This window comes from Gobio gobio (assembly GCF_949357685.1).
Source record: "Gobio gobio genome assembly, chromosome: 9".
NCBI lineage: Eukaryota > Metazoa > Chordata > Actinopteri > Cypriniformes > Gobionidae > Gobio > Gobio gobio.
Window position 1 is genome coordinate 49,226,151 of NC_137115.1, and position 27,349 is coordinate 49,253,499.

A 27,349-nucleotide genomic window follows, 5' to 3' on the forward strand; every position below is an offset into this window, starting at 1 on the left:
ATTTCAAGTGTTCGTTTTTTAAATAAGTTTAGTTTTAGTGAGTTATTTGATGCTATAAAAACGGGGGGTGTGACGTCATGATTGACAGCTGAGATTGACGGCTTCTCTGAGTGAAGTTGTCACTGAGGCACTAACGGACTTTTTTCTGGATTTTTGGGAGGAGATTGGAGCTTTAGCTTTAATTTCTACACTTCCATAACTGTTTATTTCACACCAACATAATTAATTGTTCTGCATCTGCGAGAGTGTGGGCGGGCTTTTGATAATCGCGCCTCTACTTCCTGTTCTCTACTGCGCAACTCCGGTCCCGAGATCGCTACTGCGCAGACTCGATCCCAAGATGTCAGCGCCGTGAGCGGGCCTATGAAAGCTTCAACTTTGGTCAGCGGAAGTCAATGAAGTCGCGTCGTCCATATTTTTTTACGGTCTATGGTCAGTCCCATAGAGACGGAAAGAGAAAAGATTAGTTCATTTTGCTGAACGAGACTCAAAGATCCGAGTCAGTAAAATGATCCGAACTTCCCACTACTCACACTGGCAGTTGCATCGCAATATGAAAGACTTTGTCTAACTGTACAACAAACAACCAATGAAAATGAACAATATGAAACTAAAACGACATAAGCTTAATTTAAAATGGCTTAGGAACTGTAGGCTATTTAGAGGTGGATAAACTCAATTTAGAGGTGGATAAACGCACTTTGGAGGTGGGTAAACGCTATTTCCGAATTTTGGGAGGTGCGTTAACGGCGTTTACGTTCGTTTAGCCTCCACTACATCCCTGTTCGTTACGTGAGGCAAAAGAAGTCGGAAGGAAGGATGAACTAAAATTCAGCGCATTTACTTCTGCTCTCATATTTGAAGGCTGCTATTGGATCATTGAAGCTGAATGTCATTTTATGTGGCTACAGATTTTTTTTACCAAGAGCTTACGACCGGCTACCTTACCGTTAAGAACAAATGGTGCAACCGTATAAATTACAAAGTTTAACTATTAGTTACTAAGCCTCTAGTGTGATCTTTACATTCCAATATAAGTAAGAACTTGCGAATCACTGTTGCAATCCTACCCTGGTCGGTATCCATGTCGCTGTAATCAGATGCTTTCTTAACTACTGCTGTTTTCTCACCACGGCCATTTTGTTGTGTGTTTATTTTTATATTGAAAGGAAAGTGCGCAGCACATATTTACATATCATCTAAATGTTCACTAACAGTTATACCAAACTTCTTTTTACCCCTAAGTGAAGAACGAAAAATGACTTTATATAAAGATCTAATGCACTATTTTCATGACATTAGAAGTTTTCAATTTCAATGAAGTCAAAAGTTTACTAAGTTTTTAGTTGAATCAAAACAAGGAAGTAAATTAGTTCAACATGGCCACAAATTATTCAAATGAGGGAACAAATTAATTAATAGTGGGAACAAATTCATAATTCATGGCCACGATTTAACTTAAACGAGTGAACGAATTCTTAATTCATATATATATACTTATATATTTTTCATGTGTGGGGCTCTGTAGAAGTAAATGAACTGAAAAGCGGCTATCAGTTTGACATTTGCGTGGCTTCGGTGCCAACTTGTGCTGCAGCTGGCTAGTATCAGGAAGAGATTCCTTGCTTTGTTTTTGTCATGTTGTCACCGGCTGTCAATTAGAGGCCTGTTCCTTTTAGCCTGCAGCCGATTTGCCCTTTTCTCACAACGCTCCCTGCCTTAGTCAAGAGGACGACTGACATGATGGCAGCAATTATTGTAGGAGCAACCCAATGGACTCTGGGTGTAATCTGATGATGGTTCTCAACTGGTTTTGCTTCTAGAACCAGATTTTACATTGGACGACCAGTGGCATTTGGAAAAAGTATGGATAAATGTTTGTGGTTCCAGACTATTACCCCTCTTCAGTTTTCTAAACTATAAAATTAAGAATTTCTCAAAATAAATGCATCATACAAGCAGAGAGTTTTCATGTGATTGTCAAACATGACTGAATTAATTCAAGGCACATATTTTCAATACGCAAAACTGCTTTTGAACTTCACTAAACGGGTGTGTGTGTGTGTGTGTGTGTGTGTGTGTGTGTGTGTGTGTGTGTGTGCCACTCAAACCAGCATCAGATAAAGGAGCGAACGATCATCTAAATCTGTACTTTGCTGTTTAGTTACCGTGCAACATCAAACCACATTTGCAGTGTGAAACTAATGGTGAGGTCATAATATATGCAGGTTATAAAGTGTTTTAGGTTTTTCTCACCCATGTAAGCACATGCTATGACTTTGAGAAAAAATGAATGAAAAAAAAAGCCCCCAGAGAGAAATAAATATTTACAGATGACCATATAGCAAATATAATGCTGAGAATAATGCTGTATGAACCATTTATGTTAAATGTGCATAAAAATAGCTACAGATAGGTTGAAATAGAAAATGTGTAGGAACCCTGATTAATGGGAGTATCGGCCATATTACCAAGTGAAAGATGAATTTGTACCAAAATACCATTTAGTTTAACCCTGTGGAGCTGCTTGCGTGTCGGTCAAAAATAACCGTTTTTTTATTTGATTTACAAATGATTGTTCTGTATTTTAGTATTTTTAGGGGTTTTATGGTAATAAATTGTATTTATGCAGTAGTTATAATTCATTTATTAACTTTTTTTTAAATGGACCTGAAATTGAAATTTCCAACGTAAATGGTCCTAAATCTTTAATGCTTTGGAGCACAGACTTAAGTTTGGTCTCTTTTTAAAGACGACACTTGGCAGATTATTGCTGAAGTGAAAAGAGTTTGAAAAATGTGAACTTGAAGAAAAGTTATACAATTTTACATTTTTTGTTTATGAAAAATGCACAAAAATAAAAATTGAAATGTAAATAATTTCCAAAACTCTAAAACTGTGAGAAAAACAAAGCAATAAATCTAAACAAGCTGTATTCCAAATTTGAGGTCATCTCAAAAAAGGAGCTTTCAGTAAGATTTTATTTGGGCGCTGTACCAAACGTTTCCACTAGATTAAATTCGTCTCCCATTCATTTCCAAAGTGGTCATTTTTGACCGCGAACAAAACAAGTGTGACTATGGGTCCTATTTTAACATTCTGAGCGCATGGTCTAAAGTGCATGGCACAAGTCCACTTTTGCTAGTTTACTGACAGGAAAAATGGTCTAAAAGGGTTGTACCAAGTCTCTCAATGAGTCATGGGTGTGTTTTGAGGTTAACATGCAATGGGAGTCTCATCTCCTATTCCCTTTAAAAGCCAGTTGCTCTTGCACCATGGCGGATTTGCTATTTACACTGCGGAATTTGCAAGCTGAAAAACTGAACGCTTCTCTAGTGAGGAAACGGATCTGCTTGTGTGTGAGGTTACAGCGCGCAGGCAGACCATCTACGGGACAAGCCGGATTCCACCAAAGCTCCAAAAATGTTTCATCCTTTAATTTTTCATATTTATATCATGTGCTGCTGTGTGTAATTGTGCACCGCCTATAGGCGCATATTACTAACGCGCTCTTTAAATAACAAAAAATACTGGCAAATGTCAATGGCGCAGTCGGTTTCAGTTGCCTCATAATAGTTATGCGCCTGAACTAGGGATGGCTCGATACCACAATTTTGTCTTCGGTACGGTACCACAATCTAATACCGAAGTACCGATATTAAATCGATACCATACAGGGTCTGAATTTTGCCGCGGGTATTGCGCATAATTTTACTCTCCCAGGTTTGGGGTTTATAAAGCAGAAAATTAACAAAAAAATTTTTTATTATTAAATGAATCAACAAAGATTATCAAATCAGTCATTTGGAAACTTTCTTGTGCAAAGTAATTTCAGCAATACTCCCTTCTCTAGCTCTCAAAATGAGCAAATTGCTTTTAGCTTCAAAAGACATCACACATGCACTATAAAAGCAATCTGCGCGCTCCGATTCAAAGCTTTCGTTTCGGGACAGCTGACGGAAGTCACTGCCCACGTCTTTTTAAACCTCGCCAATTTGAACATGCAGGCGATTTTATAGCATTCCGTCATACATGGGATGGGAGCTAAGAGAGAGGTTTCTTTGCGCTCATACCAACAACAAACAGACAAGCCTAAAGAGCGTTGCGCATTCCAAATTAAGTTGTTTTTCCTTAGTCAGATACACACAAACTTATGTAAAAAATGTCCATCTTTAGTCAGTAGTCACATAAACACAGTTGGTTATGTCTTACGCGAATATAGTGCAATAGTATGCGTGCAAATATTATGAAATCTAAACGTCATTGGTTGAAACGAACGCTGTAGATTTCATAATATTTAAACGATACGATCTTATGCATGTGCGTTGATCAGTGTTAAAAGAAAATAAATGTCTAAATTAGATTGTTTGATTTATGCACTCACCTGTCGATCTCTTAATGTCTTGTACAAGTCAGGGCAAGTGGCAGATGCTTGGCAAGGTTTGATGGTTCTTCAGCAGTTTTATAAGCAAAGTAATTCCAAATTTCACTTCTACTTCTCTCTTTATTAACTCCTTTTGGGCGTGTTGAGTGAGATTCAACTGCTGTATTCATTTTGTTCTATGTTGCCACATTTGCCGGTTTCGCGTCAGTTTGGGTAGCACACTGCCACCTAGTGGTGAACTTTGGAACAGCAGCATATACCGAAATGAGCAAAATCTTGATATCGTACCGTTTGAAATAAAATACATACCGGTATTTTCCCAGTACCGGTATACCGTGCATCCCTAGTCTAAACACACACCGTTTTCAGACTAGCTTGCCCATGGGCGAACAAATGCATTTGCTATTCAAACGTGACGCTGGATGTGAAAATGATAACTGGGTCGGGCTGAAACTAGCATTGCACCAGGTGTATGAAATAGGGCTAGGGCTGTACGATTAATCGGAAAATAACCGAAACCGACATTCAGAACCTCTAACCGACATATTTTTCCCATGTCGGTTATTTCGGTTTTCACGTGACTCCGCCCCGTCAGTCACATCAAGTGCAGTTTGCAGGCACACAGAGATGCAGGAGCGGTTATCTGTGTTTATAGATGCCCAGAATCACTATAGTAACTGCATGTTTTACACAGTTTATACAGGTCAGTTAATTGCTGTTCTTATAGCCTACGCGCTGACACACACACACACACACACACACACACACACACACACACACACACACACACACACACACACACACACACACACACACACACACAGACGGTGCGCGCAAGCCCCAGAGCCGCTTTCACTTTCGTGCTCATAAAGTTTGTCAAGTAAATGCGTTTAAAGGCTTGCCAGTTTCAACATTTAAAGCGATTGTGAACTATTCAAAAACAACAATACGGAAAACTTCTCCGTTCAGTGCTCAGCTTCTTTCTGTGACACAGAGAGCCGAGGGGTGTCGCGTCTCTGAAAACGCGCGCGCCCTGAAGGCAGATCTTTCACCTGCGTCCACACAGAGCTGTCATTTGTATGTGGTTTAAGCCCTGCCAGTTTGAACATTAAAGTGAGTTTAGACCATCAGATGTGTATTATGTTGAACTAATGCCTGATATATTTTGACAAACGAACACTCAGACAGAAGCCGTGACTAAAGTAAAGTAATAAAGTAGCTTAGAAACTCAACAGTTAGGCATACATTTTAATACCTTAGAAGTAAGTACAAACCACAGCTTCATAATGAATAGAGACGGTATGAGTAATTCACAAACACAATCACTCTCTCATTAATGCATTCAAATAAATGTAATGTAGGCCTACAGTGTTAATTTATCTGTATCTGATGTACAACAAACAGAAATCTGCTCCATAGACAATAACTGCTGAAAGAGAACCGTTTCCTTCAAGTATTTTAAAATCACAATGCACTTTTTCATTAGAAAAAAAAATTCCACCTTTAATAGTAGAAAATATTTACAGTACAAACCTTATCAGTGAACTTAAACCTTATGAGGGCAAAAAAAAAAAAAAAGCAAAATAATCGTTCATTAATCGTAATCGAGGTCAAATGTTCAATTAATCAAGGTTTTTATTTTTGGTCAAATCGTTACAGCCCTAAATAGGGCCCTATGTTTTTCAGGATCTTAACCTTTTCGAATCATGTCCGTGATTTTTGTGTGTGCGTGTTTACACCGCAAGTGCCGAAACCTTTACAAAGTTTCGTACCATTCCGGTGAAGTAAAAAAAAAAAAAGATCTAACAGCATCAGGGGGTTAATTGTGAGGCAGCAGACAGCGAAAAAAAACAAACAAAATTCACGTTTTTTATTTTGCCAAAATTCACTCCTAATTTTTTAATGGTTGTCAATGGGGAACTTTTTGTTCCAGAAATTTGTTACCGTGTCGACCATGGGCTTGTGATCTTAATTTGAAATAATTTCAGCTGTAATGTTAATGGACAACACAAGCTCACTGATCAATGAGAGAGATGCATTTGCAAGCCTGAACACCCAAATCAGAGGCACGACTATGTCTATGACAGATGCTTTCAGGAAATAAAAGCACCTTGCTTTGTCCCAGTGTTTAGTACTAATGGACCAGCAACAGTATATCGGGTTGTAGCTGTTTGTTAAAATGTGCAGATTGCAATTATATTGTGTATGAAATGCTTTTAGAATGGGCTTTGATAAAGGGCTTTTTAATTAAGATGTTGTTGTGGGTGACGAATGCCATTCAGCCTCTGCACAGTCTTTATTTGAGGTGTGTACTCAAGAGTTCTGATGAATACTCTGAAGATGGATTATAATTAAATGCAAAGTCAATAAGCCACAGATTCTGCAGAACAGCACGCTTTGAGACTGATGTAGTCACTTTGCTTCTTGAAAATTATAAATGGTTTTTCTAATAAAGGTTGCCTTGCAATAATTATGCATTAATTTTTCAACTAGGTTTTATATTTTATATACAGGTTTCAGTATTTTATCTATTTATTTGTTTTTAATAAGATTGTTTTGCACATCCTTAGCAGTGATATATTATATTTTAAAAAGTGTTTTAGGTTTTTATCACCATGTAAGCACATGCTATAACTTCGAGAAAAAGCAATGAAAAAAAGCCCTAGTGAGAATAAAATATTTACAGATGACTGTATAGCAAATATAATGCTGAGAATAATGCTGTATGAACCATTTATGTTAAATGCATAAAAATGGCTACAGAAAATGTGTAGGAACCCTGATTAATGGAAGTATCAGCCATATTACCAAGTGAAAGATGAATTTGTACCAAAATACCATTTAGTTTAACCCTGTGGAACTGCTTGCGTGTCGGTCAAAAATGACCGTTTTTTTATTTGAATGAAATGATTGTACTGTATTTTAGTTTGATAATATTTTTTATTTTTAAGGGGTTTTATAGATAATTTATTAGCACTTATTATTGGGTGTGAGCAAAAACATGTCAATTTTGTGAGTTCCTTTTAAAATGCAAATGAGCTGCTGCTCCGCGCCCCCCTTCCAGAAGAGGGGGGATCCTTTACACAAGCTTCGGATACACTGTCAAAAACAAAACGGGCAAATCTCACTCAGCCAAAATGTCAGAAATAACCAGTTGTGAAGTGCAGCCTTACATGTTTGAACCAGAGTCGGACACAGATGGAGAGACTCAGGAAGAGGTTTAAACTTTTAGACTGCACCTGACCCTTTCTAAATGGTTGGTGGATTCATTTATGTAACGTTAGTTGTTGAGTTTGTGGGATTACAAATTTATAAATTGTTATATCTAGGTTCCAATGTAATACTATGTACATAAGGTTTTCAGTGTATATGCTGTTATACAGTTTGAGGTAAAGATTGACGACGATCAAGTTAATCAGCCCATGTGTTTGAGACATTAGTCTTTTGTCTTTGTGCACTTCCTGACCATTTAGTGTGACAAGCTCCGAGCACAGTTGTGCTTTTGTCTCTGATAATGTGAAGGTATGAGCAATACTGTCAGTGATTGAATTTGCATCTATGCATTTGAATGACACTGTTATGCTGATCGGATTAGGACTGGTGACATTGTAATGTCTGGGGTGTGTCCCTTTAGCTGGACACAACATTTGCATTCTTTTGTTTAGATTGTCTCCTCCTCTACTGTGTGAATCCCTCCCCCTGAAATGTGGATAAATTACAGTGTTTTATACTGTTTTAGCTAGACTTGTTCGACGACCACAGCGAAAACCAAGCTTGTGTCTCAATAAAGAGTAACGTCTGCTTGAAAGATATCCCAACGTCTCCTGGTGTTTCCAACAAGTTGTATAGGTGCTCATGCGGGAACGTAAAAAAGGCATTCACCTGACTATACAATGCATAATAAATGTGCGTTTATGAATAAAACTAACGGGATAAAACTAACGACATAGCTCTAGACTGTGAATACAGTCAGAGACTATGGTCATTTTAGTCATATTAGCCGTACAGCATTCTAGAAAGCTAATTCAGAAAGGAAATTTGCAAACATTCACAAAATATGAGGTGCCATCCTTACTTGTTCTAGATATGAAGTTAGAACACGAAGCGTTGGTATTGACCCATCCTGCAGAAACACATTTCAGTCATGGGTGGGGTTTCCCTACTCTTACGTAGGAGTAGGGGGAAATATGAAACATCACGTTATGAAAGATTGATAATGATTGATGGGGATTATAAAAAAAGTATTGGGTGGATTTTTACCATTATAGGCTGGTTGTTTACACACACTGTGAACATGCATCTTTGTTCAAACATATTATAAAAGTAAATTTTGCATAATAGGTTCCCTTTAAAGTGTTGCCAATTTTTAACCTGCTTTGTATTGTAACAATGTCGGTGGTATATTTAAATGAACAATGTTTACTTGTTCTCCGCGTTACCGAGAAATTCACGTTTATTTGTCTGTAAAAGTCTGCCGGATTACTTTTGACAGCTCCAGGTCAATCGTGAAAACTACATATTATAGAATTCTTGCACCCTACGTCTGCATTTTTGTATCCACAGGCAGTCAGATCGACAGAGCGTTATTAACAAAACAGATATTGTAACACTGAAAATTGTATCATACTTTGTCTACTGTTTAAACAGCATTATGGTAAAAGTGGAAACACAATTGCAACAGCTTTCTTACATGTATGCAACTGGGGTTTGGGCGGAACTGACAGAATGTCAGCTTCTTTCAGTTTTCCCCTCCGTTTGGCCTAAAACACTGTGTTTGTGGTCATCCAGTTTGAAATGTTGACTTTTATCATTTTGGGATTCTGTGTTACGATTCTTTGCAGCCTTTATCCACTGCCTACAACGGGCTGAAACCTTCACTGGAAACTGAAAGTAACTCACTCCTCCTTAACGTTAACTCTTTGAATTCTTGCACCCGGGAACAATAAAAGTTTGTGAAGAAGTATTTCCTACTAAAGCAAGGCGGTATTTGACTCTGTTAAGCATATCAATATCAGACTAGTGGGATTGGCCTTGGATGGCATCATGCCCCTGTGATTTATGGGCGTTGAAGTTTACCTACCTATTTGGCAAAAGGGACGACGATAGCCTTTTTTTCTGTAGTCAGTTTGCATTGATTTAATTTTTTCCCTGTCTTCTTACTGTACAGGCAGTAGAAAGTAGAGGTCTTCACGGGTCCAAAAATTCATACCCGAACCCGAAGAGACCCGTAATGTGCTTAACGGAACCGACCCGGACCCGTCTATTATTTCAAAAGCTGGACCCGGACCCGTAAAGATCCGAGAAATGCCAAAAACGTAGTACCCGGAACCGACCTGGACCCGTCTATTATTTAAAAGCTGGAACCGAACCCGGCGTGAAGACACAGACCCGACTGGACCCGTTTGTCACATATTCCACAATAACTGATTAACAAGTCAATAAACAAGTTATGAAAAATATAACTTTTTGTCTTACCTAGCCGTCGTCTCCCTTCCTTGTAACGTTACTTGTGATGCATTACATCCTTGCCAAAAAGTTAAATCCATGTTATTCCTCTCTTGTTATTCCAAGCATGCTTAATTCACTCATCATTTCAGCTTTAAAAGTCCACTTTATGTCACGGTGACGGATGACAAATGCGTCTTTGCAGATTTGCATTTCGACTCGAGTTAACTCGCATAATAACTTTGACTGTTTGCCTTTTTGAACTATAATAGCGATTGCTCGTTCGGTGGCCGCTGACGTCCGCATTATTTATTTGCTATAATCTCTGTGAGCCGAGCCTGACCACCAAAACTTTAAGAAATAAGACGGTTCATTCATATTATTATTAAAGTCAATCACAGCGGAAGCTCGGGTTGCCATAGAAATGACACGCGCTTGATACTGCGCACATGCGCGGTGGCTGGAGCAACCTGAAATATGAGCTTTTTTACGCAATTTGAGCATCATAGAAAACATTTGTGACAGTTCAACTGAGATTTTGTTGCTGATTTTAAATATATTATTTTAATATAATTTCAAATCAAACTTCAACAGTGCGTCACACGTAGACAGCACTTACTTTTTTCTCATGTTTGTCCACAATATGCATGAAGGATGCCCGGACAGAAGAGGTGCCGTGGGTTTAACTTCTTTATATTCGTTGTTTTTTAGCTTTTTTCACACATCACTCATGAAGGTAACCATTATTATTACCGTGCGCTTGCAGAGAGAGCGAGCGAGAGAGAGAGAGAGCGAGCGCGTGAGGCGAGCGAGCAAGAGAGAGAGAGATCGCTCGTGTTTTTCTTCTTTCTTTTTTTTAAACCTTATTTCCCGGCTCACACTTTTCTTATCCTAATTTTACAGTTGCAAGTTACAAAAAACACACAAGCAGTGCTGACTGACTCTGATCACGGGCAGGTGTTCTCCGAGTCCGGATCGACTCGGGTATTGCACACAATTGTTAAACAGACCCGGGACCCGTAGTAATAGATTGGGACCCGACCCGGACCCGGCTGATCATTTAAAATATAGACCCGAACCCGTACGGGTCCCGGGTCGGGTCCCGGGTCCACGGGTCTCGGGGGCTCCGTGAAGACCTCTAGTAGAAAGCCCATTTTTGCCAGTGGTGAAGTACTACTTTTAAGTAATGTCACAATTCTCTCCTCAGTAATATATCGGCTGTAAATATTATTTATTTATTTATTCATTTTTGTATTAATTTATTCATTTATTTATTTATTTGAATCCCCTTTTTAGCTCTGGCAACAATATCATCTTTTTTCTTGCCTGTTCTAAATTACTGTCATCATTTGTAAATCCATAATGTTTCACGTATATGTATTGTCATTGCCATAATGCATTATATTTGTTTACAAGACCATAAAGAAAATTACCTAAAGGTGTGTGTATAAATTAAAGTGCCTTGACATGAAGAGGGAAATGGCAAACATTTTATTGTATTGCAAGGGCTATAGAAGATTATATGACTCATATTTACACAAGCAATTATATGTAGGCTAATTAATGCTAATGATGATTGCTTACTTGCTTCATTCATTTGGTTTGACTGGCAGTTCTTATATTATACAGTAATAAAGTAGCATAATTTATTTATAGCATGACTTCTCCAAGATTATTGATGAAGGTTTCCAAGGTGTGATTGTAGTTATAAAATTCCATTGAGAACACATGCTATCATGATCATTCTCATTGTCATATAATAATAATTAATAATTTGTTAGATTTATATAGCGCTTTTCTGGGTACTCAAAGCGCTTTACATATAGAAGGGGGGAATCTCCTCAACCACCACCAACGTGCAGCATCACCTGGATGATGCGACGGCAGCCATATTGCGCCAGAACGGCCACCACACACCAGCTGATTGGTGGAGAGGAGACAGCGACGAAGCCAATCACAATATGGGGATTTTTAGGAGGCCATGATGGACAGAGGCCAAAGGGCAAATTTGGCCAGGATGCCGGGGTTACACCCCTACTCTTTTTCCTGGGATTTTTTATGACCACAGAGAGTCAGGACCTCGGTTTAACATCTCATCCAAAAGATGGATATACATGTTTAATATCCCCAACATACTGATGCCGAGGAGATGCTGGTGGGCTTTTGTCCTGCTGCTAAATTTCTTCCATTCACACACACAAGCGCATACTTGTCTGTTTTTCCTGCAGTTGCAATGTGTTGCTGTTTAGCAAGTCTATTAATATTTTATTCCTCCTTTATATACTCAGCACCTAAGGCTGAAGTCTTCTCAAAGTGTCTGGCTTGGGATATTTGAAATGAACAATGATTCCTTTGCTTCATCTTTCCATCTGTCATTAGCTTCAGAATTCGATATAAAGTAGCCGCACTTTAAAATTCACCATCACATGGAGCCTTTAACCTGACAAAGCCAGACGATAAAACTCGCACATGCCCGCAGGATCTTTAACTTGCGTCAAAGGCGTGATTTGACCGCCAGAAGGGTAACAATGGGGTGAGTTGTCAAGATGAACAGAGCCTCGTCACAGAATATATACTTTCAATAATGAGGGAAGGTGCCAAATGCGCAATCTGAGGGGTTGCTAGGCAACTGCATCAGCATCACTCCAGCAACCTCATGTCAAGAAACGCCCTGGAACCACGCTTTTGAATGGCATCGCCTGGCTCGCTTATGTGATTTGCAGCACATTGATTGAAGCATGGCCCATTGCCTGCCTATTATCCGTGATGGTAGATTCACACACACAGGCTGAATCGCTCCGTAAAGGAAGTAATGATTCATTGCCATCACCAGTTCAGCACAGTTGGCAGCATTAGTGTGACTGTTGTTGTGGATTTGGTGTCTGCTCAAGTCTTTCGTCACAAAGTATCACAAGTTGACAAATGAGCATGTTTCAGACCTTTCCGTTGCCCTTCGCCTGAAGGATGTAATGCTATGATCAGTTATGAGCAGCCCAGCGTTTAGAAGGTCTTGCTGTGTGATCATTAGTTAGTAATCAGTAGAACATGATCAAACTGTGAACTGCGTCGATGCTGACGGCAACGGAGCACACATATAAAAGAGAATCTGTGCTCATTAATTCAGAGTTACAGCCCTAGCAGATTATACATTTATATACTTAGAAATAGGCATCACAAAACTACTATTCCTACCAGGATTTAACATTAGTCTTTTCATCTTCCCTCGCTTGAAGTTTTGTGTCCAGTTTTCCGGTGTTTAATTTCCTGATGTGTGTTTTAAATGCCAATACCAATACCTTTCACAAAAAAGCATCCACACACCAGATACTGACCACTACTTTTAATATATTGACCCTCTCTCGTTCAGGGACTTATTATTCCATTTCTGTTAATCAAATGTCTGTGAAATTTGTTTAATTTATGTCTCGGTTGTTAACTTTTTATGTTCATATAAATGTTTATACATAAAAAAATTGGCTGGAAAAAAGCAGTTGAGAGTGAGAGGATGTTTCTTTTTATTTTTTTTTGCTGAGTATATATGTGTTATACACCGCCCGGCCCAAAAAAAAGTTGCTGTTTGGATTTTTCACCTGTCATAAATAACATCACAGCATTTATTTCCATCAAGAGCCACATCAATTTTTGGTCAAGATCTTATATTGTCAATGCAAGAGTCCAGCACTCTGTAAAGTCTCCTCCAGCACATCCCAAAGACTTTCAATGAATTTAAGGTCTGGACTCGGAGGTGCCGATTCTTCATGCTCCCTCCCAACCATTCTTTCACAATCTGAGCCTGATGAATCTTGTCACTGTCCTCCTGGAATATGGCCATGATGGGTCTTCCTACATGGTTGTTTAAGAAATGAAAAGCTACACACTCCATCAATTAGGGTTATAAAAACTGAAGCCAAACATATAATATGTTATAATGCTGGAAACATAATAATCACTGCAATAATGATCCAATCATCGACTCTTAAGCAATGGCATTTGCCTATTTAAATCCACACAGCGACTTCTTCTTTTTGGCCGGGCAGTGTATATGACTTCTCAAAGGTTTAGGTAAGACTTTTTTTGTTGAGTCTGCTCACCAAGGGTGCATTTATTTGAACAAAAATGCAATAAAAACATTAATTGTGAAATAAAATAACTTTTTTTTTTTCAAAATGTCTTCAGTGTCACATCATCTTTCATAAATCATTCTAATATGCTGATTTGGTGCTCGAGAGACATTTCTCGTTATTATCAATTTTGAAAACGATTGCTGCTTAATATTTTTGTGAAAATCATGAAAATTCTGGATTTTTGAAAATTCTAATGAACTGTATTTTAAAAAGTAAATTATTGTAAAAAAATATATATTCTCACTTTCGATCAATTTGATCATTCCTTTCTGAATGAAAGTATTAATTTATTTAAAAAAAAAAATCCTTACTGACCCCACAACTTGGTTGTGTGTATATATGAATTATATATTTATTTAGTTATTTACTGTATATTGCACATACTGTGTGTGTATTTTAAACAGTGCAGTTCAAACAGAGGCAGGAAGCTTTCAACCATTATTTCTGATTAATACCTTTTATTATTCACAGCATTTAAATGACATGTTCAATCTTTAAATTAGTCGCCTGTTTATCTATGATTGAGTAAGTTTCATTTGATGGTTTTGGTAGGTTCGTTTCAGTTCGTCTTGAACAGTGAATGAAAATGATTGCAATGTGTTGCAGTGATTGATTTATTCATTTATTAATGCATTCATCTATAATTTAATTCAAAATGTTATATTTTAAAGATCTGCTGGTCTAATGACATACTCAGACATATTTTTTTTATATATACTTCTACATCTTGCTGTCTGAAGATCGCACTAGTGATGGCTGTACTTTTCAAATCTACCCTATCTTTTTGCTCTTGTAGCTTCCTGAACACCTTCAGGCTCGGTAGTGCTGGAGCCTCAGGCACATATCATCCTTTTCCTAATCGATTGTGACGCCTTTCTCCTCTCTCCCTCTGCTGAGACGAGCACTTGCCGTCCGTACCTTTTGCTGTCCAGTACACGAAAGCAGGCGACTTCAGTACAGACACTGAAAGACAGTCCTTTTATACTCACAAGTTCCCTGTGCCTTTTCATTCACCCGATATATCATATTCCTGCAGACCAAGAATGCTATAGTTCTGTTTACATCTGACATTCAGATGTCCTTTTTCTACAAAAACTACATTTGTGCCCGGGGAAAAAACCTGAAAAGTAATGTCCAAAAATTACATTGCAGACATTAGAAATAAGGCCACAATTGCTTGTGTCCACATTTCAGGATGTTCATATCCATATTCTCTCATAGAAGGACTGTCCCCGAATTGACCGCAAACGTGCAGCAGGAACTAAGGAGCTTGTCACAACCGATATTCTCTCATGTGACATCTTTTTATTGCCTTTTTGAGAGCAAAATATAATTGATTCCCCTTGAGTAATACTTTACTCATGTCATTTCACATATGTATGACTTTCTTTTGTAGAACATAAAAGATGATAATTTAAGAAATGCTTCAGTATATATATTTTTTCATACAATGGGAAGTCAATGGTAACCAATTGGGATTCAAACTCTTGAGGTCTGGCAACCGCAAGCATGAAAGCTCGTAGTAGAGGCTTGTACAGCAGTCTGTAATATATAAAAATAATAAAAACAGAACTATATATAGTTACACTATCTTGCCAAAAGCTTTGGGACGCCTGCCTTTACATGCACATGAACTTTAATGAAATCCCATTCTTAATCTGTAGGGTTTAATATGGAGTCGGCCCACCCTGTGCAGCTATAACAGCTTCAACTCTTCTGGGAAGGCTTTCCACAAAGTTTAGGAGTGTGTTTATGGGTATTTCTGACCATTCTTCTAGAAGCGCATTTGTGAGGTCAGGCACTGATGTTGGACGAGAAGGCCTGGCTCGCAGTCTCTGCTCTAATTCATCCCAAAGGTGTTCTATCGGGTTGAGGTCAGGACTCTAGGCAGTCAAGTTCCTCCACACCAAACTCGCTCATCCATTTCTTTATGGACCTTGCTTTGTGCACTGGTGCGCAGTCATGTTGGAACAGGAAGGGGCCGTCCCCAAACTGTTCCCACAAAGTTGGGAGCATGAAATTGTCCAAAATGTCTTGGTATGCTGATGCATTAAGAGTTCCTTTCACTGGAACTAAAGGTCTAAGCCCAACCACTGTAAAACAACCCCACACTATAATCCCTCCTCCACCAAACTTTACACATGGCACAATGCAGTCAGGCAAGTCCGTTCTCCTGGCAACAGCCAAACCCAGACTCATCCATTGGATTGCCAGAGAGAGGAGCGTGATTGGTCCCTCCAGAGAACACGTCTCCACTGCTCTAGAGTCCAGTGGTGATGTGCTTTACACCACTGTATCCCACGCTTTACATTACACTTGGTGATGTAAGGCTTGGATGAGCTGCTCGGCCATGGAAGAGCTTCCATGAAGCTCTCTACGCTCTGTTCTTGAGCTGATCTGAAGGCCACACGAAGTTTGGAGGTCTGTAGATATTGACTGTTGGCGTTGGTGACTTCTACGCACAGTGCACCTCAGCATGCGCTGACCCCACTTTGTGGCTGGGTTGCTATTGTTCCCAGTTGGTTTCACTTTCACTGTTATAATGCCACTAACAGTTGATCGTCGAATATTTTAGTAATGAGGAAATTTCACGAATGGACTAATTGCAATGGTGGCAACCTATCATGGCACCACGCTTGAATTCACTGAGCTCCTGAGAGTTACCATTCTATCACAAATGTTTGTAGAAGCGTCTACATGCCTAGGTGCTTGATTTTATACACCTTTGGCCATGGAAATGATTGCAACACCTGAATTCAATGATTTGGAGGGGTGTCCTAATACTTTTGGCAATATAGGTATTTCACAATGTTAGTATTTCAAAATATTTACACCCTTTTATTTTTTTATTTTTTTACTGTGATTGCAAAGCTACATTTTCAGCAGCCATTACCCCAGTTCCCAGATCCTTCAGAAATCATCCTAATATGCTGATTTGGTGCTGTCCCCAATTTGACTGCAAATGTGCCACAGAAACTGAGGATCTTGTCAAGACTGGTTATATCTCATGTGATGTGTTTTTACTGCCTTTTTGAGAGCAAAATATAATTGATTCTCTTGAGTAATCCATTGCCTCACAAAGGAGTTCACCGGTATGTCAGGACAGTCTGATGCGCTAGAGGATTGTGCATAGTAAAGATCTTGTCTTGTTAAGAAGAATTAGAACTCCATTCCCAGTGTACACACGAGTACATGCATGAACATGAAGTGTCAAATCAGATCTGATCTTGTTCTCACACTCCTCTTCTCCTCTGTAGACTGCTGGAATGGCTTCTAAACCTCATCCGCCTCTGATGAAGAAACACAGTCAGACCGATCTGGTGAGCCGACTCAAGACTCGCAAAATCCTGGGCGTCGGTGGAGAGGATGATGATGGAGAGGTGCACAGGTCAAAGGTTAGTATTTATGTTTTGCGTCCTTGTAAATTTCCTTACCCAAGTTCCATGACTTGCATAGCAACTTAAACACACGGACATGCATGTTAATGTTTTGCATTCTGTTTGTTTGAAATACAATGAAAAAACAAAAACAACAGTGAAAAACAACAATTGAAAAACAACAATGCAATTGGATTGAAATAGTTGCAATATATTTAGCTAATTTGGCTCATTTAGCCTCAATTTTACCTGCTACTTTTTGAGTAGTGTGTTGCCAAAAGTAGTGTTGAGTAGTGGGTTTTTACAAAATTCTAGTCCAAAACTTGCCAAAATGTGAGTAAAAATTGGCCTTGTCGAATAAATACATTTTACTCAACCTTAAACTGTAATATTATAATACATGGCTATGTCAAATAAAATTATGATGTCAAAGGACCTGTTGTTGATGTTGATGCAGACATACAAACCGTCTACTAAAGAAAACATCATGACTCTATCGGAAAAAAAGATTGATCTGAAATTTGTTTACCTCCAGAACTCATGACACATTAAATATTCTTTGCCCTACAGCAGCAAAACTAAATGATAAGGAATGTGATTAGGATTTTTTGACCTGCAAAGCTTGACAATTTAAAATGTAGTTGCCATAAGGGCAAAAATATTTATTGTTTATCACCTGTGAAATGTATTTGCATGATTTTTTGACATATAAGAGGTCATGGTGCTATAAAAACATACAATTTAAGAGCTCAAAACTTCTTTGTTACTCCAAAAACAGCTTTTCTTTTTAAACCAAGCTGCCAATATGACCGGTTTTCTGTTTCCAACTGAATGTATAATCACATGACTTCCTGGAGAAGGGTCATTGTGTTTGTGCGCTCATCAGACATAACTGTGAACGGCTACAATGCTCAGCACTGCAACCTTTTATGCAATGGGAGTGGATTTAAATATAATGCTGCAATCAACATTTTTCATCATTGGTTAATCTTGGCAGCTGTAATGGTAAAAACGTACTACTTATTTCATATAAGTATTATAAAGTCAAAGTTACCCAATCACAGCAATGGGCTTTTATTTTGAAGTCTTAAAGGAGACCCGCCCATTTAAACAGAGAGTTTGAATTAAAGGAGCTAAAGACAGGGTAGAAAATTACTTTTATTTCCAAATTATGGCAGTTTTTAATGTAAAACTTCTACTAGCGTTACTAGTGCACCCCAGGAAACATTCCAAAATAAAAACAAGGGGTCATGACATGAGAAATCAAATTTACCTTTTGACATATTTAAAGCATTGACCTCATAAAGCATTTATTTAATCAAGCTCCAAGAATGTCTCTTTCTGAAATTGGATGCCCTGTGATGTCACAAAGGCAAATACATTATGACTGCCTCCAGAGGAAGACCTCGACGAATAGTTCTACATCATCGCACCATAGAGCTCTGGAGGTCACGTGACCCATTCTGTTTACAACACCATTTTGGCAGGCAGGGCCAGCCGGCGCTAGCGCACACCAGCTGGCCATCATGTTGAAATAGTAAGATTTAAACAGTCTGGTTTTAAATTATTTTATAGATACCAATGCAACAGCCGCTCTGGCGCTCCCCTGATTGCCTGACAAAATGGCGGAGTTTAGGCTGCGTGACGTCAAGCTCCGGAGCTCTATAGGCCCCGCCCACTGCCGTTAACGGCAGATATTTGCCTACACTGCATGTGAGTGTCGCGTCAAAAGCAAATAGAACCCATTTTAATCACTAACGCTGTCTACACTACACAGTAGGGGTGGTTAATCTGTCTGATTTCCCAATTCGATTCGATTACGATTATTGAAGTCCCGATTCGATTACAGTCGATTTTCGATTATTAACGATTCTCGATTAGCGATTATTGATTTTCCATTTCACAACAGTAAACGAAAATACACTACAAAGTGATTGCAGTATAAAAAAAAAAGTCAGCCACTGAATTACTTAACTCTTTTATTGAGTAACAACAACTCAAAGCACTTGTCGTGTAGTGTCGTGTAGTTACACAGAAATGAATACATCACATTGTGTTGTGACTCATCAAGTTGAACTAAACAATAACAAATAAATGAAAGGCTTATTTCCTTTAGGAAGTAGATCAGAACCAACATACTGTAGAAATTGGACAATTTTCTTCTAGAAAGACAACGTGTTCAGGTGGAGGAAGACTGCAGGTTGCAGTCGAAACATGTCAAGGTAAAGAAGAAGTTTTTTTCTCCACCTAAACACCTTGTCTTTCTAGAAGAAAATTGTCCAATTTAATCATATCAGACGGGCCTGTCCGGTAAACACATCACATTATCAGACATCTGTGCTGCTTTAGTGTGGCGCTGTGTGTGTTTCCAGCATCAGTGTGTGTGTGTGTGTGTGTGTGTGTGTGTGTGTGTGTGTGTGTGTGTGTGTGTGTGTGTGTGTGTGTGTGTGTGTGTGTGTGTGTGTGTGTGTGTGTGTGTGTGTGTGTGTGTGTGTGTGTGTGTGTGTGTGTGTGTGTGTGTGTGTGTGTGTGTGTGTGTGTGTGTGTGTGTGTGTGTGTGTGTGTGTGTGTGGGTGGGTGTGGGTGATCCGCTCATCGCATCCTCAGGATCGCCTTTATTCCCGCGAATGTGCATGTCGTTGTGTGTCGCACTCGCTCATCTGACGCGCTCATAAATCTGCGGATTGAAGGCGTTTATTCAGTGTTTGTGCGCGAATCTGAGCCGTGCTAACGCGCTAATGCTAATGTGCCTGAGCTCCAGAGGAGGCGAGGCAGGAGGATTTCTAGAGTGTTCCCTCAGAATCATCTCAGCATTAACGACAGATTTACATTCATCTAATGAACACACACACACACACACACACGGTGGTAGTGTCAGGTTTAGATAAATAAAATCGATTTTTGAAAATTTAATTATCGATTCATACTCGTCCATAACATACTCGCGATTAAACAATAATCGATTTTTTTGAAAATTTAATTATCGATTCATACTCGTCCATAACATACTCGCGATTAATCGATAATCGATTTTTTTTCACCACCCCTACTACACAGTACACAGATGTGTGTTCATTTTCTGACACTCCACGCACTTGAGTCTATCAGTAATAGGACAAATGGAAGAGTGAAAGAGGGTACACTTTGACTCGTCCAGTGTTCAGCTCATCTGCATCTCTGTACAGACTTTAGAAAGGCTCCGGCATCAGAAACAAGTGGATTTTAATGGCACCCCGTAACGCGTTGGAGGATTATATGTTTGTTCGGAGCATTTTGTTTTGTAAATGAGGTACAGTGTAATGGAGAATTCGCAAAGAAACTTTCACAAACTGCAAGTAAATGATTTCATAAAGCTTTGTCAATAGATGACTGTTTTATATGGGTAATGTTTTCAAAACACTCACGCGCAATGGCAAGTGGGCGTTGATGCTGTTCGTTATGCAATTATGTTAACCAATCATAACGGGGGCCGTTTACTGACAAGCCTCAAAGGAGCCGCACCTAAAAAATTTATCATTTCAGACAGAGGGCCAAAATGAAGGTTGAAAATAATAGTTTTTCCACAGAGATGTTTTTTTTGTGTGTGTTTTTTTGTGCATTATAAGTTAACCTCAAGGAACATTAAAATAGTAAAAAAAAAATGTAATGTCCATGTCATGACCCCTTTAAAAAACAGTTTGACCTCACTGTTATATTATCTGATAAAAATAAACAAGAAGAGCTTAGTGCACAACGTAATACAGCATCTCTTGGGTGATATGAAAAATTTAAACATCTATATACTTCCATGCTATATATATATTTATAGTGCTCATGTTCACAAATATGCTCTGTGATGCTTGTACCCATTTCTGAGGCGGTTTGTCCTCGCTCGTGAGCTACAAAATTGTTTATCTGGTTTGGAAGAGAGGAAGATGGAGCCATTCACAACTAAAAATAAATGAAGGAAGCACTCCATTTTTTTTTTCACTCGTCCTTAAGCTGTACACCCACAGGAAAGTGATGCGGTGAAACGGCTGTTGTTTTCTTCATGAGCAGCAGGGTTGAGTTTCCTGTATATAGAGTGAAGGGTCTTGGTTTGTGTGAAGACGTTAGAGTTACTCAGAGCTGTGGTATATGGGCCCTGTCGTGCACTTCCCCTTTCAGCACTTCTGATTCAGCTCTGTGGTTATTTCATATGTATAGGGGTCTTTTGTAGGATTTAACAGAGCCATTCAGCAGTATTTCTGGTAAATACACTATGGCTATTCAGTATCATTTGAAAAGACTAATGGAATTGTATGATTTAGGCATCTAACAAGCTCCCATTTGCAGAGATTGCAATGAAAGATGTTCTGGTTTGCACAACTTGCTCCAGTGTTGAGGAGGCGACTTTAAAAATGTAGCTTGCCAGTTACAGCCTCATGATTTAAATTAAACTTCAGTCAAGCTATCCTCATGCAAAAAGTAGTTAACTACTTTGAAGCTGCAGTGTATTTGTAAGTAAGCAAACAGGCTGTATATATTAATTAGAGCAGTATTTCTCGGACTCAACAATAATATGAATTTAAATGAATGAATTTCGACAACTAAACAACTCAGGGTTCCCAGGCTCCTAAAAAGTACTTGAATTTCAGAAACACGGATTCAAGGACTAGTATGTGAAAACAAACATAGGTCCTTGAAAATGGTTGAATTTAATATTAACAAAAATGTTGTTAGAGTAGCATGGTGCTATTACAAAAATGGGACAATTTGGTTAATATTGTAAAATATTATGGCAATTTAAAATAACTTTTTTCTATTTTAATATATTTTAAAATGCAATTTATTCCTGTAATGATGAAATTTCAATTTTCAGTGGCTCATTTGGCTTACTTCAGTGTCATAAGATTATATTATTATAATTTCTGATTATTATCAATGTTGAAAACAGTCGTGCTGCTTAATAATTTTCAGGAAACCGTGATACATTTTTCCAGGATTCTTTGATGAAATGAATTGAATTCTGTCACTTTTGATCAATTTAATGTGTCGTTGTTGAATAAAAGTTTTAATTCCTTTAAAAAAAATCTTACTGACCCCAATCTTTTGAACATTAAAAGGTATATTTTGAGGCAAAATGTAAAATTTTGTAATTTATTCAGTCACATTCATATTGCTTCAAAGTATGACAAACAAAGATATTCTGAAGTTTTTGTCCATACAATGAAAATCAATGGTGTCCAAAAAACACTGGACGTCATAGGCTTTCATTGTATGAACAATGTACACAGAAGAATGTAAGTCATACATGTGAGTAAATTGACAAAAGTTTCATTTTTGGGTGAACTATCCCTTTACGGGAGTTTTTTAACCATCACATCTTGTTTTGTTGTAAAGGTGGATTTACTCCGCTGTTTGTTTGTTGTTAGATTAGATTAGAGGTGACAATAGTACTCCCTAACACTGTGGCTCACATCCTTCCAATGACAGATTTACTGTAGGTTTTCTGTTGCTTTCCTTTCCCTGCTTTGCAAACTTTTCCCTTCACACATGTGCCAGTGCTTAATGAAGAATGAAGGAGCAGGCGGTCACACAGAGCAGATTATTCTCTTCAAAACAGCATTGTTTATTTCTTCCTCTTCCTGCCTTCCCTCTGCCTCTGTTTGCTGGCCTGTGCCACTCTATTCTGCATTATTATTCCTGATAAATGCGTCGCACGCTCATGATTCAGGTCTGCTTCCTGGAGAAGGGTCTGTTCCTGTGAAAGCCACGCATGCTTGAATGACTGTACAGATGCATGATTCAGTAATGTCACAGCAGCCAGAGGCCAAACTCCCTTTCAAACAGATGCACATGTCAGAACACATGCGCAATCACATGATACACACCTTATAACTGTCATACATATTATTTCTGTTATTTAACATGTTTTTTGTTATATTTGTTTAATCTATTCATGAATATTGAGTGTTGAGGTTAACAAGGAACTAAAAGACATTTGCGTTGCACACGGACATTTTCTTAAGGTGCAACAGGAAAAGTTTTTTTTTTTTGTGAGAAGTTGTTCTCCGTGTGAAGATTACAAGTGTTACTCGTGTTTTGAGTAAAGAAGTCAAGAAGATGTTTTTCTTTTTTGTGTTTTGAAACGGGTATTTTAAAGTGATCTCATTCCCTCTTGGTTATATGCAGCCAGCGAGGTGTGTATTACGTTTGTATTTCCCGAGTGTATTTGTATTTACCTCTTTATAGTGTATGTGAACGTGTTTATCTTTTACATTGTCATACTGTAGTTTGACGGTGGATTTCATTGACGGTGAATATGACGACGGAGAAAGGGATGACAAATGCAATAAATCCATCAGTAACCAGAACCGTATGGCGAGCGGATAATGCCACGGATAACCTACCGAAGTAGACAGTCGTGTACTTTTACGTGAGAGAAGGGGTACGTCGCCACAACAGACGCGTGACACCAACGTCGCTGAGAAGTACGTCGCCACAACAGACGCGTGACACCAACGTCGCTGAGAAGTACGTCGCCACAACAGATTCGTGAGACTAACGTCGTGAGAAGTAGCCTAATTGCCACCACAAGTATCTTATCCTTGTTTTTTCTAGATTTTCTTATCCCTCCTTTATTTATTATTAACCTATGTTAACTTTTTTTCTTTTACTTTCCTATGTGTTCTGATGACATTGAATATATTAAGCCTATTGCTACATATTGTGCATTGTACGTTGTAAATCGTTGATGTCATCTATTTACAAGCATAATAAAACAAGTTTTTTTTTATCACTCACTTTCTCCTGGTGATTAAGGGCTATGTGCAAATTATTTTATTTTATTTTCACAATTATTAACAACTTTAAAGATTGACCCATAAATTCAGTAATTATCTATAAACATAACATTCTGTAATGTGTCATTCTGAGCTTTTACCTTTGAAAATGGTAAGAATTGTACTTTACACAGTTGACCATACAATGGGTGATACACTAGTTCACAATATTGATGTTGGGATGTTGAAGGATATATTTTACTATACCTCTTAACATAAATATTATTTCTACTTAATTTTGTTATTTTTATAAAACAAATTATGACTCAACTGCCCTTTCCATAGCTTTCTTCCACTTAAGAAGAGTTGGTCACTTTTAAGGAATTTTTATTTTACTATATCTTTACATAAATATTTTTTTTCTTCTTAAAAACTATTTCGTTATTTTAAAAACCCAATTAATGACTCATCTGCACTTTCCAATAGGTTGGATGTGAGGGGGAAGTACGTAGCTTTCTTCCACTTAAGAAGAGTTGTGCACTTTTAAGCAATTTTTATTTTACTATATCTCTTTACATAATTATTATTATTATTTTTTTTACTTAACTATAATTTCGTTATTTTACTAACCCTAATGAAGGTTGCACGCACTTTTCACAATCCGTTATATGGAGCTATTCAATTTTGATTTTGCATATTGTTTGTTCATGTGAGCACTTATTTCAATAACATAATTTTTCTTTACCACTTCGTTATTTTGGCTTGGATTTTCGTTTGTTGGAAATATGAACTGAATTTAAAAATGCTTTTGAAATTAAAAACTTTTATAAACGTTTAATAAACAATACATTTTTAAATAAAGACGGTGCAACAGCGCGACAAAGGCACATAGGTTATATAAATTCTCTAATGTGGATAAATGCATATTTTGTACACATCACAATACAACATATAGCCTATATATGTCCTTGTTAGGAGAAAATATATGTCGTTATTATTACGTGAAAAGATGTTAAAACGACATCTCATTATGACATAACTGAGTGGGAAAATAATATGAATGTGGCAGCAATGCGTCAGCATATAGTTTTGTAACCTCTTATTTGGTTAAATGGGTAAACTATAAACATGAAACTAAGCATGTTGGCTCACAATGACTTGTTCTCCATTTAATGTTGAAGAAAATGTTGAATGAAATTAAAGAAAATTAGGGTGAGATCAAGAGAAAAGAAAAAAGTGTGCAATGGCTCTTATAGGGCTTTAGCGTCCAAGTAAAAGACAATGTCTTAAATGTTCAAAACATGTTTAATTGGTTGTACTTCACCACAACACGAACATAACATTAAGTGGCGCACAAAGTGGGTATGCGCTATATGCGGCGCATAGGGGCGCAGCCAAAGCGATGGATATATATATATATATATATATATATATATATATATATATATATATATTAGATATATATATATATATATATATATATATTAGATATATATATAGCCTATATATATATATATAGGCCTATATATATATTCTATATGTAGCTGCTGTTGTGCGTTTCTAAATCATTTCTGTATTTCCTCAATATTATATAACATTTTAGAGGACTAACAGTCTATAGGTGCCCTCATAAGATTACATAATAGAATTTTGGATAATAATGGAATATCGCGAGTGGGCGCGCCTGGTGGGGGCGCTGGCGATTTGACAGCAAAACGCGCGTCTTTGACGCGTGGTTTACCACAAAAACGCGCTCTTAACGTGCGCTTTGGGGTCATTGAAAACGGGCGTTTCCGTTAAGAACGCGCGCTTATATGGTAGGCCTAAATCACGCGTCGAGAACGCGCGCTATGAGTCGGACAAAACGCATGTTACTAACGTGTAGGCTAAACAGGTAAACCAAACAGGCTGTGCAAACTTGTGTTTTAAGTATCCAAACAGACTAAAGAACGTGCCCTTTCCTTGGTGTTCTCAAAATTGCATGCTCAATTTTTAGGGCACACCTCTTATAAAGTAAAGTTACATATTGTTGACCATCTTTTAAGTAATTACACTATTTACCACGAAACACTATGGCTGTTATAAGAATTAAATTAAATAAGGCTCAACAAAATCCATCTTACTATTTATCAAAATCCACTTACACTCAGAGGTTAAATTGGGCCGGAGCGCACCGGAGCGCAGCTCCGCCTCCTCAGGTCCACAACACACCCTGCTGGAGCTCAGCTCCGTCTCCTTCAGCACGAAATATTATTATTAGACTTTAATTATTGTTCGTCTCCTGACAAATACAGGCTATATGGAATTATCAGATGCCATAAGGCATTAATCGCTGCGTTCTCTGGTTCAGCACCGCGCCCACAGCCATCAAGGTAAACCCGTCACAATTCTAACAGTGAGTTACCATGGAAATCCGCGAACTGCTAGAGGTCTCTCACACTTTACCAACATATCTAACATTTACTAACATGATCGATAAAAATATTAGACACACGCATCAACAGAGATCCGTTCTCTGCAGAAAAAAGCAGCCAATTACAATTCCCTTGTTGTGCAGCCTACCGAAGTTAATGACAAGTTTATCATAATATTCAAGTTGTGTGTTCAGTGCTGTTCGCGAGTGTCATGATAAAATAAACAATAAAAGCATGATAAGTCACGAAAGACAACTGAATTACTGACAGGATGCTGTGCGCGCTCCGAGCGCAACACGGACAAACGGACAAGCATTCTAGCCTTTGTCTTCGGTTGCGCGCCTAAACGGCCAAATCAACACAGAAATATAGGCTATCAAAAGTATTCAAGTATTCACATAAACATAGTAGATGTAAGCACTGTGGGCGTTCACACACACGAAGAGGATTTATACTCATCATTTGGCCAACCTCACAGTGAGAGCCCTGCACAATTAATTCCATATTGCAACTTATTTATTGTTTGCTGCATAATTGTTTGTTTTTAGTTGTGGACCTAATAATTACTATTGTTTACATTTTATTGGGGAAAAAAAGCTTTTTAATAATAATTTTATATAATTTTTGATTGTGGCTCTTTTGGAAAAATGCATTTAACAAAAATGAAAAAAAAAAAAATGGCTCTTTGGTCAAAAAAAGTTCCCAACCCTTTTCAGGGACACTCATCTTTAGGGGAGTATTGTCAAATAATCTACTGCCCACTGACAAGCTATTTATTATTCATTTTTTGGCCTTCAAACTTATTAAAAATGCACATAATGTAGATCAGAGAAATCAAATTTTTCTCGGGGGAGCATTCCCC

The 27,349-nt window shown here is 38.0% G+C and overlaps 1 protein-coding gene across 1 annotated transcript in view; it reads left to right on the forward strand.

The window, feature by feature from the left end:
• tp53i11b (tumor protein p53 inducible protein 11b) overlaps positions 1-27,349 on the forward strand; it is a 132,607-nt gene that overhangs the window by 57,598 nt on the left and 47,660 nt on the right. Inside the window, exon 2 of the mRNA XM_079825030.1 lies at positions 17,211-17,348. Coding sequence (XP_079681156.1) covers positions 17,220-17,348 — 129 coding nt within the window. The 5' untranslated portion in view covers positions 17,211-17,219. The remainder of the gene's footprint in view (positions 1-17,210; positions 17,349-27,349) is intronic.